General features: G+C 52.2%; 1 protein-coding gene across 3 annotated transcripts in view; it reads right to left on the bottom strand.

The window, feature by feature from the left end:
* Positions 1-20,201, bottom strand: part of MDGA2 (MAM domain containing glycosylphosphatidylinositol anchor 2) — a 366,795-nt gene extending 346,594 nt beyond the window's left edge. For 2 of the 3 annotated variants that reach the window (XM_074583600.1, XM_074583601.1), the window contains exon 1: positions 9,775-10,567. Coding sequence is in view for 1 of the 3 variants with exons in the window: in XM_074583599.1 (XP_074439700.1) it covers positions 19,447-19,519 (73 nt within the window). In the remaining 2 variants the exon portion in view is untranslated. Of the gene's footprint in view, positions 1-9,774; positions 10,568-19,446 lie in introns of those variants that run through there. The other variant, XM_074583599.1, reaches the window with a different exon arrangement.
* Between the last annotated feature and the right edge of the window lie 778 nt (positions 20,202-20,979).

Here is a 20,979-nt window from a genome sequence, read left to right as displayed (position 1 = left end):
CCTCCTTTCATATTCCCAGGGAGACAGCGATGCTCTCAAGCTCTCCAAGATTCCAACTACCTGAGGGGTTGTTAAAAGATTTCTTTCTTGAAAACTCTTTCTGGCAACTCTACACCAAGAAACATAAACCCCTGTATCTCCCTTAGAAGTCAGAAGCCTGAACCAGAAGCTTCCAGGTTCCTCTAAATGCCACAGCACCCAGGTCCTGCTGTTCCCCCCACACCTCCCTCCAGCCTAGAAGGCCCCTTCAAGGACCTCCAGCAGCCACATGTGAGTGGTGCCACCTCCTGTAGTGTCTTCTGCATCATGTTCCCTGGCTTGTGGTTGGGTTCAAGCACACCCTTGAGGATGCCTTGTCTGCTGAGAGACAGTTCCCCCAGGGCTGCCCTGCTCCTGGGGACATACAAGTGACCACCTCTGACCCAAGATCCAGAGCCACCATCTCACCAGGACTCAAATCCAGACACACCTAGACACAGATATGCCACCCGTCCTCCTGCATGTTTGCTTTGCCCAAATACCCTTTCCAAAATTAAAAGTCTACTGTATGTCCTCAGTCCAACAACCTGAATCATGTGGACATAGGACATAAGACACACACAGGACAAAATCCTATTTATGGCACAGCAACAGCATGTCTGTTTTATGCCTGGATGCCTTGTTGGGGACTATTTTCCATTCTCTGCATCTCCAGTTTAAAGTGGCCCCATGCACTTCTGGCAAGCAGTCAGCACCTCAGCCAATTCCAGATGTCCTTTGGACATTTGATCCCTCCCTTCCCTTTGAAATAAAACCTGTCCAGGCTGTGAGTGTGTCCTCACCATCCATGTGTGATAATAAAAGGTATCTTGTAGTATCTTAGAGGAAGTGTTAAATCTTTTTTTTCCCCCAAGGAAGTTGGAGCAAAACTTCCTATTGTGTCTGAGTTGCTTCAAAACATTGTCCTTTTTCAGACCTGTTTTGTCCAAATACAGCTGCTCCGCCATTACGTACTCCCTTCTCAAGTCCCCATTCCACCTTTCGCAGGCTCTACATATCGTTTTCTCCCCAAAACCCATCAAAAGAAACGTAGAGTCCAAAACTTCAAGAGCTCTTTTCCTACCACAGGCCATCGCTTTTGTGAGGCAGAGCTCCTTCCTGCAGGGTGAGAGGTCGATGGGATGGTTTCATCATGCATGGCACAGATGTTTATGTCTGTGCCAAAATACAGAGCAAAATGAATCAACACAATAGCTCTGAAACCCTTACCCGGGCTGGTACTCAACAGAACCATGCCCGGAGACTAAGGGAGATGAACGTCAAGATTCTTCTTAAAATGAAAACACACAAGCAGACCCCGAGGATGGTTATTTTCTGAACAGATCTCCTAGACCTATTTTAGCTATTGCAGGGATCAGAAGAGAAATATCACGTACTTAGCCCTGAAGAACACACACCACAATACCTCAAAGTGTGCAATAGGTCAGCTTTACCGTTAGGATTATTTGTGTTTCATCATTTCATAACTCTCCAAATGCCTAAAAGCTTAAGTGTTGCTGTTACTGGGCTGCTTTCCTTATACTACACAACACCCTGACCAGACCACACCAATTAATTACATTATTGTATCACTAAGGCACAAGACTGTTCTAGTCACATACGTAACATTACAACAGAGGTGCTCAGATAATGGGAAGTTGAAAGAAGTGTGTTTTTTTTTTTCCCCAGGCAAAGGAGGACAGATTCTGTTGAATTACAATATCAGCACATGTCAATAGCAGGTTTCTCCCTTGAAGAGCATGAGAAAGTCTTTCAGTGAGCTAATTAGAGCATGTACTCAGCACTAACCACCCGTAACCTGAATATGACACCCAGACTGCTTCCTCATTTCCCACCTCTCACTCTGCTCGAGTTTGGGAGGATTTGCCCCGTATTTCTTTGATGTACCTAGGAGATAACTCCAAGGCAATTCAGAAAGCCATCACCATCCTCCCTTTGATTCCCACATCATTTCTCCATAAACCCCATTTTCACCTCCCTATTTAAAAAGGCAAGAACCTGACAAGCCTTGCAGAGCCTGCTGTGGTTTTCTGACTTTCTGATTTCTTTGGGTTTTTTGGGTTTGTTTTTTTTTTGAAATACATAAAAAACAGGAAATGTTCTGCAGGACCTTCTCTAAATTACCCTGAAGCTGGACAACAGCTTACAGCCCACTCTGCTCCATCCCTGTCCTTCTCCTCAGCCACTGCAGGGATGGGGCCAGCACAGAAGAGCCGATGGGATTCGCACTAAACCAGGCTCCTGGTATCAGATCTCCTGCATTCGCCATGCCTTTGTCAAAGGCAAATGATCCTTTAATACTTCTCACAGTAATTAATAATGCCTCTCCTTTTGTTTCTTTTTCCCCTTAAACTAAACACTACCATGACTGCTTCATAAGGACATGCTAATTATTATTATTTACATTGCAATAAAGCCTTGGAAATTCTGCCAGGAGCCACGATCCCACTGTGACAGGTGATGCACAAACACAGCGCAATCCCACCCTAGAGGCTTTGCAGGCCAAGTAAATTTAACTCAAAAAAAGATAAAAAACAGCTCTAGTTTTCTGCCCCCTGCTAAAGCTCTGCATTTCCTTGGCACACTTCTTCTCTCCCTTCATTTCCATCTCTCCCCTCACCTTCCCACCCTACATAGTTCCCCCCAGCGACCTTTGCATCACACCCTCCAAATGGCTTTTAAATTGGGAAACCAGCCTCCCCCTTCCAGACCTTGAGAGCTTTAATACTCTGGGAACCTTGCGTTCCCCCTCCACGGGGACACCCCAGAGCAGACACCTCCGAGGGAGCATCCGCACACAGTCACGAATTACGGTCCGTACACAGACAAAATAGTTTACCCGAGCTGGTCCATACCAGGCTTGTACAGCTTGGCAGAGTTTTCCTCTAAACCCCCGCGCTTTAGGTAAGTTTTATTAACCTTTTAATGTATAATAACACAGTCTTACAATTATGAAGTTAAGGACACAGGCGTACTCTTAAGTGGAAAAATGCATTTCCTGCTCCAAGTGCGCAGCTGTAAACTTGAGATTTTAATTGAGAAAAATCAAGCCTAAGAGCATCTTAATCCCGCATATGATTTTGTTCTTACTCCACGGTAATCTCAAACTAGTTAAAACTAGAAACTTTTCTAGCACAACACACATCGGCATCTCTCAGCAGCGCAGGAGATTGGATCCTTTGGGGATATTTGAGGCATCTTGCACAGCAAGGGAGCAGCACCGAAACTCCCTGCACTGGGGCAGGCAAACAGCAAACTCCACAGGCCACGGAGGTTAAACCTCCGACAGAGAACACAGAAAAGGTCCCAAGTGGTTTATCAAAGATGGGATCTGAGAGAGAGAAGGCAAAGGCAAGAAGAAATGGACACAAGAATAAGGTCTTGCTAAAATAACACTGGGAAGCATCACTACAGGTGGCTCCAGGCTCCCCTCATCCCCATCACATCAGCACCGAGCTCTGCCTGGGCTCAGCACGAATCCCAGGAGCCGAGCACCAGTGCCGCACAGCTGGACCACAGCTGGCAGACACCACACACATCCTCCCCAAGACACAGCTACCTCCTCAGCAACCCAATCATGAGGCACACACATAAGGATTAGCCAGGGTAAACCTCATATTCCAGTGCACAACAGCTTCTCTAGGCAACATCTTATATTTAACAACACCAGGGAGCCAAGGGCTGAAACTTCAAAAGCTATAATGAATTGCTTCTAAAAACCCCACCAGATCATCCTCAGCATTCATTATTACACATCTGATTTGTGTATTACACATCTGATTTGCTCCACCAGCAAAATCATATACTTTTAATATGACTGAACCAAACACCTCCTCACACACACACCTGATTTTTGCAACCAAATATTAACACTGCAGGTGTAACTGGCAAATTTAAGCATGGAAAGGGAACATCCAAAACCAGAGATATGTTCCTGGAAGGCAGTGACCCAAAAGCTGGGGAGTACAGCATCATGCCTGGGGACAGCCCTTGCCACCAAGGCATGTGCCATGCAGACCGTCACCCAGCACCAGTACGAGCCTTGCTGAGAGCTCCTTGATTTGGGAATATGTTAAACTACGGCCCTGCAGGCAGCAGAAGTCCAGTTCTGGTTTATAGACCCTTAGTCCTTCTTGTGCATCAACCCTTCCAAGAGGGACATGGCGCAAACTCTACAACAGAGAGGCCACAAACACACAACTGCCATCCTCAGAAGGACCAGTCCCATCAGCCAACATCAGTCAGGAAAAAAAAGCCAGGGCTTTATTTAATATTCTTCCACATGGTGCTTTATAAGCTAATAACCACAGAACAAGCAGCCAAGTGCTGCACATTCACTATCCGAAGGATGCGAGAAAGGAAGGAGCACACATTCCTTCCTGCAATAGCAAAACCACTGGTGAGTCAGTAGAGGTTTATGAAATAGAGACCACCTTGGCTAAGGAACCACATGTGCCAACAAAGCACCTGGTGGGGTTTGTCCACATGATGATTATGGAATTGATTCCTTAATGTGCGGCCCTCAGCTCCCATTGCCCTTCCTGGGAATGGCACAAGCAGCACAGCCCCACATGATGAGCTGGCTTTCAGCCAGGCTTCCTGCAGCCAGACCCCCTGGGATTAATGCTGTGAGCACATCTGGGCACGTCCAAGTACACACAGTTTGACAGAGACATGGGTACTCCAGAGTCATGTTAGGAAGCCCAGCGATAGCAGAGAGCAGCCACAGACTTCCCATTAAGAAACAAAAATGTAAGAGAAGAATTCCACTGCAATGGATAAATAATGAAATAATTCTAGAAATGTGCAACTTTTACAGCAGAATGCCAATGTGCTGAGCCCCGGTGCGAGCAGAGCACTTCCCCGCTCATCACACCAGTAGGTTTACTCTTCTTTTATGGATTTCCCTACCTGGCTGGCTCACTTTTTCCCCCCCACTGGCACAAGCTATCTTGCTAACCTTCCACCCCCCCTCCCCCCCCAACCTAGGAGTGACCACCAAATGGGACTACCTGGCAGCAGTAGGAGCCACAGGCCACCCACCAGCACCCACACACCCACCACAGCCACACAGTCAAAGTGTCCCTCAACAACCACATCCTAAGGTGGCCCCACAGCACCGTTTTCTTTGGAGGGGGCACAGCCACAAGGCATGCTCACTTGGAGACTCACTTTGCAGTGAGCCTTACTCAAAAAAATACATAACAGCATGCGGTTAAAATTAGTTTGCCAGGGCAATTTTAGCCATAATGTTTTGACAGCATAAAAAATAAAGCAGGATTTTCCAATTCTTGTCATCCTGTGCCATAGTAGAAATCATGCCAATACCTGTTCTTCCATTCCTTTTTCTTGATCTCCCCATGGCAATGGGGACATTAACTGTTGTCCCGGTTTGAGAGCTAAACCACAACACCTGTACTTGCTGGCTTTAGAGAAAAGAAAGTTGAAGAAAATGGAAAAGCAGGACTGTTCTTGTAGGGACTTCAGTTCCTTTTGGGCCAGTGCTCATGGAGAATCACAGGATGGTTGAGGCTGGAAGGAACCTCTGGAGATCATCTGGTCCAGCCCACCTGCTCAAGTAGGGCCACCTAGAGCCAGTAGCCCAGGACCATGTCCAGATGGCTTTTGAGTATCTCCAAAGATGAAGATGTCACAACCTCTCTGAGCAACCTGTAAAAGTTTTTACAAACTTTTAAAGGCTTTTTGTGCTGAATTCTCCCCCTTGGTGGCACTGAAATAGTTAAAGTGGTTTTAACCCCTTTTTAAACACAAGACCCTAAAACCAAACCAGGCTTTAAATGGGGACAATGATAGACAGGTTCCCCTCTTGACATATTTCACAGCACAGCCAATTTGTGGAGCAGGTTTTCAACACCAATCCTAACTACTGTTACAATTTAATTTATTCCTGTATTAGCTACAGCTGTGCAACTCTCAATGGTGGAGCACTGCTGACCCACTGATTAATCTTCAGCTGTCCTCATTACCACTCATTCCCATCTGCTTTATTTCTGCCTGCCTGGATACACACATCCCCCCCAGCTGCAGAAACCAAGACACCAACCAACGAAGGTCAGCGCTGCTCCAAGAGGTCACACGAACTGGGGATGGCCAGCATCTGGTTTAACACACTTGGACCATTCAAAGATTACGGACCACCAAGACACCAGCATTTGATGGAAGCCCAGCAAGGCTGCTCAGTCCTGCTGGGCAGCATTAGCAACAGGATATATCAGTAGCAGAGATCATAGAAATCATTGCAAGGGCTGAATTCACAGCCCCACAGTTCAGGTATTTCCCCCCCCCCATTCACAACAGTTGCGTTTCCAGCACACAGTTGCTCCCCAACACCTTCTCTGGAGCCACCATCCGCCACACCAGCGCCATCGTGCTTTGTACCCAGAGTGAAAAAGGAAGGCTAGGCTGCTGCCTTGGAGGAGAGGTGTCATCTACAAATACCAGCTGCCAGCACTGACAGCTCCCACAGCAGCTTCCCAGCACAGGCTGAGCTCCTCCATAGCCACTTTTGCCTGTGATGGAGAGAGTGCTTCCACACCAATAGCAACGTAGAGGTGAGAAACCCTGCTCGCCCACAGCATTGGTACTGGAGAGACTTTGGGCTCAGAGCTATGTTTCCTCCCGTGCACTATCCATGCTGCATTTTTAACCATCAGTTAGGGAAAAGTGGAGAGAAACCAGCCAAGCCCAGAGCTCTGAACTTCCACCAGCCCTGGAAGACACCAGGAGTGCTGGTCATGGCACCCGGCAAGGCAGCTCCGCACTGTCCACACATTTGTCCATTGCTTTGATCCAGGGCCATTAATAAAGAGAATGATACCAAGGCAAGATGCTGATTTTTGTTTATAGGAAGTCTGGAGTCACTCAGACAGAAGTATTATTCATCTGATGCACAACAGCAGTGCCCAGAGGTCTCAGCCCTCTCCCACCCTCCTCTTGGCTGACTCAGTGCACTTGGGTGGCTTCAAGGTTTCCTCTCTGTACCCTCCTGTGCCAAGACAAAACTCGGGGCTCCCATGGGATGCAAACCAGCAGGGCTCACTTCTGCAAGAACAACTTGCCTACAGTAGAGTCTCTGAACACAAATATAGCCATTTCATGGCAGTGCACTTCAGTAAATCCTCTCCCAGCCTGGCCAGCTGAACACCATGCAGATGTGGCACTGCATAAGGGAGCAGATGAGCTTTGGTCCCACCTAGAAGAGTATATCACAGGCAGGAGTGGGGAACCGAACTCTGGTAAGAGAAGGCCGTTGTGCATCTTCCTCGCTCCCAGCTACAAGGGGTTTTGCTGCAGACAGTGAACTGGACATTTTTGCACCAAGACAACCATACAAAAGCTCCAGAGATTGGAGCTGCAAGTCTTTTAAATACAAATCCTGTTTGCCATGTGAACACTGGGTCACTTTTGCAACACCTGGGTTGGTCAAGAAGACTATACTTGCCTTCATGGATCAGTCTCCCACATTTCAACAAGCCTGGCTACCAGCCCATCATGGACAAGTCACTGGTGTGAAGGAACCTGCCAGCTAAGCTTCAAGTACTTCTTAGCCACATCAGCCAGCCAAGAGGATGAAGGTCTTTAGAAACAGCAGTACCCACATCTAAATATCACCCTGTTGTGTTTCCACACTTGGTGTTCCCCAGCTTTGTTCCAGGGTTCACCAGACAGCTTATCTCATACTGGGGCAAGACAATGCTGTCCATAGGTAGCAGAACACCCAGTCTTCTGGTTTCCCTGTCCATATTCACTATTACCTGAACAGCTCAGGCAGAACACATGGCACCGTTTCTCCAGAACATCAGCTGCAAAGGGAACATGAAGAACTACCCAGGAGTGAAGGATTTCAGACCTTGGCTGGTGAGCACAGAAGGACTCACACCTATTCCTTAGTTAAACACACATTTCTCATGCTTGCCCTAAGTCTATGCATCACTCACATAACTTATCATAATCCTTAAAGCAAAAATACCCAGAAACTCCACTCCCCTCTCTCTGACTCATCGCACCACAACGAGGAGAATGCTCTCAGGGGGCTCCTACGTGAGTGCTGGGGGGATAGAAAAGCCCATTAGTGAAATCCCATCGGACTTTGCTGGATGGGAGTTTAGTTGCAGAGTATTGGTATTACACTTATAAAATCCCTTGAAGTTTGAGGACTCTACTTGCTTGAGTATAGAGTAGCTGTGGGCAACCAAACGCTCTCTTTATGAGAATATTTAGCCATGACAGTAAAATTCCCTTTTTTTTTTTTAGGTGCCTGCGGTAAAGTTAAGCTTTCCTATAAGGCATAACATATACATTAATTAAACTAACAACAAAATGTGAGAGCTTCTGCCTCAGATGAGCACTCTCATAGCCTATTAGTGAAAAGCTCTTCAACTTGGTTGACCGCAGGTTACAAAGGGGATCTTCTGTTTGTATGGAAATACGCATTTGGCTGAGAGCAGGCACTGGCTGAACATTCCCAGCATTGATACCAACACCAGTTAAGTCATGCCCTGTGAATATGGAAAAGGATTATTCTTACACATTAATCATTTCAGTCCTGTTTTCCACTGAGACAGACATCCCAGCTTCTACATGGGAAGGGACACCTCAAACGATTCTTCATCCCCATCTCCATTAGCATTTACAGTCCCACACAATGGATTAGCTGATAATCAATTAATCGGCATGGCAATACAACGGGACACTCCAGGCTAGACAAAACCCAGCTGGCATCATGAGCTGGGTCTGACCTCTAGCCATAAAGAGCGCCAAGGAGTTACAACAGTCTTGCTCATGGAAAATAGATCACTCCGAATGTCAGTACAACGGAAGCTGATGGCACACATACAATCATATTATAAGAGGAGAAATTACTGAAAAGGGTCAGGTTTTCTTGGATATGATCAGAGATCAGCTCATTTCTCGTTGACACAACATACCAGACATGGCTCACTGCTATGTAAGCTCAAGGGGGACATTTTTTCCCCCCTCTCCTCCCACAAAGCCTTTTTCCAGAAAAAAAAAAAGGTAAAATCCAAAACCTGACATATTCCATGAATTCCTGACAGCATTTTTGAATAACTGGAAGACATGTAGATGCTTTGACTTTTCTCAAGTGAAACAGTTCAATTTTTCATTTTGAAATTCCTGTTTGAAAATTCTCTTCTGTTTTTATATTAAAAGCACTCATGCAGGTAAAAAAACAACCAACCAACCACCAACAAAAAACCAACAACCTTAAAACAGAATAACCCCCAGCACATTTCCACTTTGTCAAAACGCTCTGACCACCTGGGATAACTCCTGCAACTCTTAGAAGTTACTGCTTATCAAAAAAAAAACACCATGTATCTCCTCTTGCCCCAGGTCCAACCCCACTGAACTTAGACCAGGCACGTCCCAGGCACTCTCCTTAAAGCATCATTTTTAACTCTTCCTCCCTGGAATTCAGTCAAACACCACACAAGATAACCTGGAGAAGCATATAGCAGAACAGGCACAGATGCAGTGCTGGGACCAGAGCATCCCTACAGACCTCTCTTCAAGGGCCCACAGAAGAACTGAGCACCACAACAAAGAAGCCGCCTCCCCAACCACATTTTAATTTAATTATACAGCAAATATAAGAAAGAACTGACTTCCCCCTCCCACCTTTTCCTTCCCCCCTCCAGGCAATTGAGTCATTTCAATGAAATAAGAGAAGAAGAAAAAAAAAAAACAACTCACATTTGGAAGAGGAGAGGAACTGGCACACCACAGCTTTGCCAACTGACCCCAAGGCTGCTCACAGCCCCTTTGGGAAGCAAAGCAAGTTACCAGCCTGGCCTTGCTTTAAGTAATATCAGAATTAATTCCAGCTGTGGGGCTGCACATGTGCCCCTTGTAACGAGCTCGGCAACCAGCTTTGGATTGGCAGCCTGGGGGATGTGTGGAAGAAAAAAAAGGGAGGCTGCACTCAGTTTTGGGGGCAGGTTGCAAGGAAAGTGGCTGATTGACAAAGTTCTCTTTGGCAGCAATGTGGGGAAAAGGGGAAAAAAAAAATAACTGGGGGAATGGGGAAAAGCTCTGGCTGGCAACTGAACTAAGGAGCAGAGTGAATGGCAGCTGGGTGTATGGGATGCCGGCGGCTGCACAGAATCCTGCTGTTTCCCTCCTGTCTGCACCTTACCCCTCTGCCGGAGGAGGTCCAGAATCAGCCTCGCAAGGAAAGGAGGAGTTTGCCCCATCGTTTGAGGAGGCATAATTCTGGGGCAAAACTTGGGCTAAAACAGCTACTGTAGCAACGCTCCCTGGTTGCTTTGACCCTTGCAGTCTAACGCTGTCAAGACCACTTTATCGCTTTATATTCCATCAATATAATGCTAAGCGAAAAAAAAAAAAAAAAAAGAAAAGCAAGCACTCCAACACCCAGAAGAGCAGAGTGACTCCACCTTCAGGAAAAACAGCTATTAATCAGGTGGGCAGTCTGATGCCTTCGGCTCCTTCCACCAGGAAATATTCATTTATTTGCTAATTCATAATCCGGGTTCCTGGGCCCTAAACTGTAATGACCTTTACGTTTTTAGCTCAGGGCAAAGCTGGTGGCATGCCCAGGATGGGCAGTGACACGATGGAAGCGGGCGGTTTGATGGAGGACGGGATGTGGCGTAGGGATGCAGTGAGGGCACGGGAGAGAGCCACCACCATCCTCTTCCTCTTTTCCCCTTTCTCCTGCCCCTCAACCACACACTTCTCCCCTTTCCAGCACAAGAGAGAGAGCAGATTGCACAGCTGGGATGGTAAAGATCCTTTTTTTTTGACTCTCGAGGAAATCCTGGAGTTTCTCGAGTATCCAGGTACTTCTTTTTATTAAATACTATTGTTAACAATGCAAATAATTTTCTTAGAAAAGAGGTCACATTTACAAGAAAAGAGCTATTAAGGCAGGAGAGGCTGGATAAAGTGTGTGCGTTGTTGTTATAAACATTATCTCAATGACTTTTTATTTAATCAGTTCATCAGATTGGCTCATCCTTCTCCGAACGGTTGGGTTAGTCTAATTACAGAATGCAAATCACCCCAGTTCTCTCCACCACGTTACTCCCACCGAGCACATTTCAACAGCCAGCTCTTGTTCCAGCACCCATCATGCTGCGAGCATATTCACAAGGATTTTTAGTTTAACAGAAGTACACTAAGATGCCACATATTCAAAAGAACGACCTGCAGCCAAAACACCCCCACGTTCACTCAGGCAAAGACCTTCTTCCTGCAGGACGCCCCTGAGCTGCCCTGAGATGTGCCATCTCTATCGGGTTCATCCCACCTCAACCAGTCCCAGCATGGTGAACTGGGAATACAAACCAGACTTTTCTTTACAAGCATGAGGCAAGAGTCAAAGCATCGGGCTGGTCACGTTCCCCTGTGCTCGGAAGAGCATCTCCTCTTCCCCGGGGACATGCTCAGAGCACCGTGCCACTCTGGGGAAGGGGACAATATAGAGATGTGGCTCAGGAACACAGAGAATGGATGGGGAAAGCCAAAAAGCGGGACAGGCTGGAGAAATGGGCTGACAAAAAAATCCTGAATTTCATTACGGACAAACACAAGGTCTGGCAGCTGGGAGAGAATAACCCCATGCAATGAGACACGCTGAGAAAGTGTCTCTACAGAGAAGGTTTTGGTACGTGCCCGCAGGGATGAAAACCAGCCGTGTCCTGGGCTGTATTAGCAACAGCACAGGCAGAAAGTGGAGGGACGTGCAGCCCGGAGAAGAGAAGGTGAAGACACTAATCGCTATCATCACAGGGGAGATGATGGAGATGCTAAAAGCCATAAGGCACTTCAGGGCGTGCTCTAGTGGCAGAGATTGTAGGGATTTGGGGTTTTTTGTGTGTTGGACTCGATGATCTCAAAGGTCCTTTCAAACCGTGAAGATTCTATGATTGTATGATTCTAAGAGGCTCCCAGTAAGCAGCATACAGATGGTATGTATCCTCCTGTCCTCACAGGGCATCTCTGCCAGCGACAGAGAAGCACCCACTGTGGGCCCTTGATCCCATCTTCTCCTCCTTTCCCATGCAAAGAGTTACCTACGGATGCATTTCATGCACCGAACTCTGAAGGGTACACGGTGTTTTAATCATGTAATGTATTAATGACATAATTAAAGCCCAGACCTTTTGCTAAGTAACATATATTACTCTGATCACTGCTTTGATATATTAAAAATAGATTAACTGCTTCCTAGAGTTTGAGGCCAGGAGAGAGCATGGGTCTCATCCGTGTTGACCTCCCACACATCCATGAGCCAGAGATTTCCTTCAGCAATCCCCACCTGTATCGAGCTCGCCAATTCAAGAAGCAACATTTTCTTGTATATCAAAGATGTTTGACAGCAGGGAGTCCACCACATCTCTCGGATTAGCTGCTCCAACAGCTAATTACCCCAGCTGTTAAAAAAATCTTCTCCTTATGTCCACTGTGGGCTTTGGTAACTTCACATCATAGAATCATAGGATCATCTAGGTTGGAAGGGACCTTTCAGACCATAAAGTCCAACCATCAACCTAACACCGCCAAACCCACCACTAACCCATGTCCCTCAGCACCACGTCTGCCCGGCTTTTAAATACCTCCAGGGATGGTGACTCCACCACTGCCCTGGGCAGCCTGTTCCAGTGTTTGACAACCCTTTCAGTGAAGAAATTTTTCCTAATATCCATCCTAAACCTCCCCTGGCGCAACTTGAGGCTGTTGCCTCTTGTTCTATCACATGTTACTTGGGAGAAGAGACCGACCTCAAGCTCTCTTCAAGTGATTGCTGTTGGCTCCTCCAACACCTTAGGTGGCTGCTTGGAGGTAGCTCTTCACCATTGCCTGCCTATTCCTTCCTGAGATAATTATAATATACATTTATCTCCCTTCTTAACTACCTCATTCAGTCTTAACCACCTTAGCACATGGAGCTCCTCTAGTCCCCCCTCACAAGACCTTTTCAGGTCTTCCTCCTCTTCAGGTCAGGTTTTCCAGATGACAAACCTCCCTGGTATCCAAATATGCCGGCAACAAGCAATGGGGACAAACAGACGTCAAAATCAAGCAAAATGCTGCCAAGAGTGATATGGGCTTGTAAGGATGTTCAAGGCAACCACTTGGTCCTTCAACCTTTCATGGATGCAAGAAGCACTCATGGAAGGAGGTATCTCCCAGGCTGGGCCACCAGCTCCTGGGAAGCCACTGTGTCTTGAAAGAAAGTCCTCCTTCCAGAAGAGTCAGGCTTCAAAATCTGTCTGAGAATAGCAAACCAAGTTCCGTCCATTTTCAGCTATATTTAGCGAGGCCATTATTTATGGAAATGGCAGGAAATAATTCAGCCGGATCCAGACATAATGTGAAATTGGAAAGAGGGTCTATAAAATGATAAATCAAGGGACCTAACGGGGAGCCAGCCAGTCGTGGGGACTCGGCGTGGCTACGAGGGAGGGCTCTTCCAGCCGGTGATGGCGTGGCAGCACGGCAAACACCAAACGCCTGCCCTGGGTCAGACCTGGGTGATGGGGACCGACGGAACTGCCTTCCCTTGGATAGCCGCTCTCAAAAACCCCTTTCCCCAAAAAAAGTCTTTCCCAGGTTTCAGAAACATGGTTTAAGAAACAGCTCATGGCCCTGAGCCCATGGGAGTCAGGGAGAGTGACGGCACTGGCAGGGGAAAGCAGGGAGCATCCTCCCCGACGGCATTTGCTTCCTGCGTGGCCATGGCTGGGTGTCTCCCATCCAAAAGGGGATTTTCCACTGGAGAAGGAATATACTGCAGAAGACCCAGTGCCCTATGAGAGTACATATATATATAAATACACACACACACCCCCCTATAGGCTGGCACTGCCATGCATGCAGGGAGCAGATCAGCCCTTCACCGAAGGAGGTCCCACAAAATATTTGAGAAGAGAAGCAGACAGAACTGAGCTTTAATCATTCATCTGTTTCCTTCCTCCCCAGCACTTCATCCGACTAATTCTAATTAAACTGGATTTTACTATTCTGAGCTAGGAGAGCTTTTCTTTTATTTGTTTAAAGACTGTTTCCTCGCCACCAGATTTCCTCCAAATCTCCCTCAAGCAGAGTCAACGGCAACATTTTGACCAGAGATGCAAAGAGCATCAGTGGCTCCAGTGAGGACAGGACGTGCCACAGCCCCGTCCAGCAGAGCAGGAGGCAGCTCGCTGCATGCCAGGAGGACTGATCTGAGCTGCCACACACATCCTGGGACACACGAAACCTGGTGGAAGCTTCTGCATGGACTCCGCAGAGCTGGAGTCGGGTTTAATCTCCCTTGCTGATCTTCTCCCACGCGTTTACTACTGAGCAAGTTTACAATTTGATTCCGTTTGCACCCCTCGACCCCAAACTGTCGTACCCCAGGGCAAAACCAGCCCCCCGCATGCACAGCCCGGCCCTCCCAGACACCAGGATCCCCAGCTCCCGCGATGCCGGCTGCTGCACAGCCCCTTACCTGTGCCACAACTCAGAACAGCGGGAGCATAGTCGATCCCAATGGCTCGGCTGTCCCTCAGAGGCAGGACGGTTCTTTCCCTGCCTCTGCACGCTCCCAGGTTTAGCTGCTGAAGCCCAAGTTCATCTCAGAGAATGGCCAGAATCCCAGTGTCAACATCTGCGGCGTGCGAGGGAGGAGGAGATCCCTCTCAGGGGCTCAAGCTCTCAAGGAGCCGTTGGCTCCCGCAAAACTTCCCGGAGTGGGCGGCGGAGGAGCTCACAGCCGCCCCGAGCCCCCGGCCCCTGTGGCACCTTGTAATTCCTCCCCTGTTCCCAGGGGGGCCGCCACGCTTGCCTCGCACAACATCCCGAACTGTGCGGGGTGAAACCAGCCCCACACAAATGCCCGCGTTCACACCTGAACAAGACACAGAAACACCCTCCATCCCCGCGCCGTCGCAGTGATATCTGGGGCTGGTGATCCGGAGGCCGCCCTGGCCAGCAGAAAACAGCAACTGGCCTTTCTGACAGGCAAAACACTCTTGCTCTGAGGGTTTTGGGTTTTTTTTTCCCCTCCCTCCCTTCTTTCATCCTTATTCGACCAGGGCAAGCGTTAGGGAAAGGCCAGGTCAGCAGCGGCACGCAGACACTCCCAGCTCTGATGCCAGCAGTCATTAATCCCTCCCGGGGAGCTGAGCGTACCACAAAATAATCATCATCATTATAAAGAGGCAGCCGGAGGCGACGGAAGATCTTTCCTGACACTGCGTGACCCTGCTCCACCTCCCCGGGGATACAAAGCACTTCCCCAGACCCCAATCAAGCTGCCAGCTCCAGCTTTCGGGTTCCCCATTTCCAAACCTGCTCCTTTCTAAAACGTGCAACGGCAATAAAAATTAAGGCCGTTGGATAACATTTTACGCTCGGCACGAGGAACAAGGACAATCTCTCTCTGACATTTAATACCATAAATACCTATGCTTCCACATTACTTTGTACCAGCAACAAAAATCCCAGTCATTCCCTTAGTGACGGTGGCTTCTCCCAACACTTTGCAGCCTCGGTAGCAGAGCCTCGGCATGTCTGAGCACGGTGGATACTCCTTACATTTGCAATTGCTGGCTCTCCAGCAGCGCTTAGAGCCATCCTAATGTTATCCCGCATCTGCAGGCGGGATGTTGAGCACTTTTCCGTACAGGAGTCGGTATAAAGCACAGTGGGGGGGTGCACAGAGGGATGACTATCGCGCGCACGCACTTTTCCCCAGCACATACCTGGGTTTTACAGACGTGAAAAACTTGCCCTCAGCAGCTGCCCTGCTTGTTTCCAGCTGAACTCATGGGGAAATAACTATAAAGCTCTGCAAGGAGTGGGTAAAACATGCAAAATATGGCCCCAGGGAAGCCATGCAGCAGAAGAGGCTGCTCCCAGTCCTGGGGGGGGGCTGCACTCCCATGTACGACACCCCCATGGGTGCAGCAGCACCTCTCCCAGTGGGTACCGCAGCTGCTCCCAGTTACTTTGGCAACTTGTGTATTTGGGAAACAGTTCCCAGCTCCAGCTCTGACACCGGAGCAATCGCTCCTCGTGGCTCCCCCACCCCTGCTCCCCGGGCATCCCTCCGGCCCCCACCCAGCAGGCGGTGCCAGCTCTGCAGGCTCATTCCCAGACGTTCACTCCCCGCTCCGCAGGGCACAAGGTGGGACCCCAGGGCCACCGTGCACCTCAGCGCCCGAACCCCAGGTCCCCAGCGAGCCCCCCCCCAGTTCGACACCAGGGAAACAGGCACGGAAATCTGCTCTCCACTCTCACAAAACTCCCACATTTTGATGAGCTGCAGCTTATCTGCTTAAAAACGCTCCATGCCCACGTCGGCCTTCTCATTTAGCCATTTCTTCGCTGGTAACTTGAAGTTCGGTGAAAGGATAACGATCATGTTCTGAATACCTACATTTTCTGCTTTATTAACAGTGCAAGGCATGCATAATTTAAAGGGGAGGAAAAGTGCATACAGCACTTAAGTTTTTTTCTAGATTGTTTCACCAAGAAAACAAGCTGGGCAAAGCGGAGAGATGGAATTGGACGTCTCGCCGGGGATTTTAGCAGCTCTGCTCTCCCCCCATCCCCTGAAGCAGCACTGAGCAGGAGACAGTGGGCATCTGCCCTGGCTCCATCACTGACCTGCTCTTGGGAAACTGTTCCCAGTGTCGGCACCCCAGTTCCCCCTTAGGTGCAGCTGTACGAGCCACTGACTTTTTAATCGCAGCTTTCCTATTCAGAAGCACCCGAGGAAAGTTAACAGTGAATGTGCAGCCAGACATCACGGGACATTAATCTGCTTTTTGTATTAATTAGGAATAAGCAAATGCGGACCATTTATTTTGCATTTAAAGGCACCCAAACATGTCTGGAGCGCTGCTGCTCTGGGTGGATGTGCATGCTGCCATGCCAGGCGCTGTGCCGGCACAGGGCAGAGCCGAGCGGTCCCTCTCTTCACATCCCGGAGTGTGAGAGCCGAGCATCGGCGGGAGCAGTGCCGGAGCGCAGGCAGGTGGAGCTCGGGCAGTGCACATCCCGAGCCAGACTCCATCCCGGGGACACACGTCCTCCTGCAGATGAGACACAGCCTCAACGGGAGGCAGCGGGGAGAAGCCGGAGTGGCAGACGGCACCTGAAGGATGTGACCTGCAAAGCGGCAAGTTCTCCGTGCGGGGCTGGAGAGGGCAGCAGGGCTCGGGGATAATGGCCAGACACGGTAGCATGCTCTTTTGGCTCACGAAACGGAGCAACACCCCAAGCCTTCCTTACGGAGGAGGCTGCTGGGGCTCTGCCCGCTCTCAGAGGGGACACCGGCATTGCATTATTGGCACAAAAGCAGGGAACAAGTGGGTTAAGTCAGCAAGGCATATTCCTAAGTGCTCCACTCTTGGAAGCAGAGCTGTGAGGATCTGGAAATCTTCAATAAGGGACAAAAAAAAGTTGTTCAAAATCCCACAAACCTATTTTTCCCAAAGCAACAAGGACTGAGCGGGCTCCTTCCCCCAGGCTGGGGCTCATGTTTGCTAATGGAACTCAGGGCACTCCCTTCAAATCCTCCTTTCTCAAAATGGCCCTGGTGCACAGAGCGGGCTCTTCAAGGCGCTCCAGGCTGCCAGGAGCCTTTTTTTTTTCCTTTGGCAGAGCTCTGTTGGCTTTCTCAAATCGGGAGTCAATGAAGAAACACAAATTCCCAGGAAACGGGGTTTCAAATATAGCACAGCCACAAATGACTGAGTTCACACCACTCCCTCCCCCCCGCCCCAGCCTTTCACCCATCGTCCTTAACCTAAAAAAAGGCGTCACATTTTACAGGATGAAAACGCATCATTGCCAAACAAAAGTCTTACTACAAATCTGCAAGTGACATCGGCCGTGCACGGATGCCGGCATTCAGGCTAGGGCAAGAGCTCCCTTTCCTGTAGGCCCCCACAAAACACGCTCTGCCTGAACAAGCTCTTTTCTATTCCCGACAGCGGTTGCTATTCCAGCACACCCAACAATATGTGCCTGTGTGTCGGGGAAGGCAGGGAGCCCCGGCGCTGCCGCTGCCGAGATCTGCACGTTAGTAACCCAGCCACTGCGAGCAGAACCCCTCGCACATTTTCAATTACACTGAAATTTTGCAAAATTAAAAATAAAAAAAAGGGGGTTGGGGGGGGGAGTACACCTCTAGATGGGGATGCATTACTGGTGGGAAGGAAATATTTCAGTGGTGAAACAGGCGCGGGGGCTCGAAGGAGCGGGTGTCAAACGAAGCATTTACTGGCAAATTCATCAAGTCTCTTCAACACCGAGTACCAGAGCCAACGCTCCCCGCAGAACCGCACCGCACCGCGCAGCACCGCACCGCGCCGCCGAGCCCCGCCGCGCCGCTTACGTAACCGGGGCATCGCCGGGGCATGGCCGGGACCGGGGCATCACCGGGACCGGGGCAGCAACGGGGTCAGGTCATCGCCAGGACCGGGGCATCAATGGGACAAGGGCAACAGCGGTGCCGGGGTAACAGCGGTGCCGGGGCATCGCCGGGACCGTAGCTCGGGCATCACCGGGTTCGGAGCATCACCGCGGCCGGGCCATCACTGGGGCCGGGGCCGGCGCACCGGGCGGCGTCCGCGCCGCTCAGCAGCGCGGTCCGGCGGGGCGTCCGGCTTCCCCCCGCTGCTCCGGGCTTCGCCGAAACGGCGCCAACTTAGGGAAGGCGGGGGAAGAAGGGGGGAAAGCAACAAGACCCGCGGCCCCAGCGCCAGACCCCGCGCAGCTGCCCAGGGCCCGGCTGCTGACAGGGGCGGCAGGGGATGCCGCCTGCTCGGCGCCGGCCGCCCCGCTCCGCGGACCCCTCGCGTCCCGCTCCGCGGAGGCGATTTGCAAGTCACTGCCGGGGGGGGAGACCAGGGGAGCGGAGCGGCGGGGGGCTCCCGCTGCGCGCCTGCCCGCGGAGCCGCCCGCGCCTCTCGACCGCGGGGACTGCGCGCCCCCGGCGGAACACCGGGAAGTTTGCGGTTCGCCCCCGCCCCTCGCTCCGCGGCCGCGGGCGGGCGGGCGGGCGGCAGCGCCGCTGCTAACAAGTGCGGCGGCCCCGCGGAGCTCCGCGGGCGCGGAGAAGCCCCGTGGCGGCGGCCCCATCCGGGACCGGCCGGACACCCCCCCACCATGACCAAGCGCCCCTTTTCCGACACCCCCTCCCCGTTTTTCGCCGTGCAATGTCAGCGTCTCATGGCAACGGCGCTGCCTCCGCTCTGCCTCCCGCGGCGCGCAGCGGGGCCCCGCCACCCCCGCGGCCGCGGAGAAGGACACCCCTCACGCGCCCCCCCCCCCCCGCCCCGCTCCTTCCTCCTCCCGCCCCAGCGACAGTCGCGACAAGGTCACGCCGCGCCCCGGACTCACCGTACACCCCTTGCCCGGAGCTGCCCTCCAGCAGAACCGTCAGCAGCCCCAGCAGCCCGATGGCTACATCCATCTTCAGGTGAGCATCCACATATCCAGCCCGGCGGGGGGGTCGCGGGGGGGGGGTGGGAGACAGCGCAGCGCCCGCCCGGAGCCCCGCGCTCCGCTGCGGCCGAGCCGCGCACGCCCGCGCAGGGCAGGGCGGCGGGGGGCAGGCGGCGGGCACCGCTCCGGTCCTCCTCCTCCTCCTTCTCCTCCTCCTCTTCCTCCGCCTCCTCCTCCTCCTGCGCAGCGCGGAGCGGCGCGGAGCGGCGCGGGGCGAGCCCCCCTCAGAGCGGCAGCCCCCTCAGGGCGCCGGCCGCCGCCGCCGCCGCCTCCCGGGGCCGCCGACCGCCTCCCGGGGCCGCCGCAGCCGCCTGCGCCCCGCGGCCATCAGATGCCATCGCAGCTCCGCGGCCCACGCATGATGCGCGGGGGGACCCCCCGCGGGGCGCGCAGGTGGCGTCGGGGGCCCGCGGAGGTGCGTCTTCGCTCTTGCGCTTCCCGGGAGCGGCCCTCACCGCGCCTGCGGAGCGGCGGCCGGGCCCATGGCGGGGCGGGGGGTGTTGCGGGGGGGTGGGGTATGGGGGGGCGGCGGGGTTCCCTCCGCCGTGCGGTGGGTGCGGGCGCGGGTGCGGGTGTGTGAGCGTGAATGGAGGGCGGCGGTGTTGCCGTCACGTTGTGCTATACGTGCCGGAGCCGGGGAGCCGCAGCCCGGCGACGTCAAAGCTGCGTGGCTCGCTGCTGCGCGCCTTCCTCCGCCTCCTCCTCCTCCTCCTCCTCCTCCTCCTGCTCCGCCGCCGCCTCCCGTGTCCCCGCGCCTCCGCCACCGCCGCCGGGGGTGCCAAGCCGGGGCGCCGCGCTCCGCGCGCAGCCGGGATGCGCTGTGCGGGGCGCTCCGCTGCGCTCTCGGGATGCGCGGTGCGGTGCATCCCGCTGCCCTCGCAGCCAGGATGCGCGGTGCGGTGCGGTGCGCCCCGGGCCCAGCTGCGCGGTGCGGTGCGCCCCGGTGTGCTCTGGGATGCGCGGTGCGGTGCGGTGCCCCCGCGCGGTTCGGACGGTGCGGGGCGCCCTGCGCCCGCGCTGGCTGCACACTCCACTCCCGACTGCGCGGGGGGGAAGACTGGCATCTCCTGCCAGGCCCGCGCAGAGCCCCCCACCCGGTCTGCCTTCTTGCCGCGGGGCTTCCCAGCCTGCTGTCCCCTGGTCACCCCCCTCTCTGCCCGGTGCTGGGGGCACCCCAGGGCTCGAGCCCCCTCCCAGCCGTGCTCTGCTCCACTGGTGACTCCCACTTGTAGGGTGCTGGGGGCACAGCGCTGCTTTGCCCAGCCTCCCTTGACTAAACAGCCTGTGCTTGCTCAAGGTTGAGAGCCCCAGGGCACGGGGCTAAGGACAGTCACCAGCCTGGGGGTTCCCACACCCTGGTGTGACAAGAGGCGACACAGGGAGGGGGCACAAAGGGAACAAGCTGTGTGTCTGATAGGCAGCGATGCA

The sequence above is a fragment of the Larus michahellis genome, chromosome 4 (genome assembly GCF_964199755.1).
Source record: "Larus michahellis chromosome 4, bLarMic1.1, whole genome shotgun sequence".
In the NCBI taxonomy this organism is placed as follows: Eukaryota; Metazoa; Chordata; class Aves; order Charadriiformes; family Laridae; genus Larus; species Larus michahellis.
Note: the sequence above shows the minus strand (reverse complement) of the source record. Positions and strands in the feature narration are given on the sequence as shown.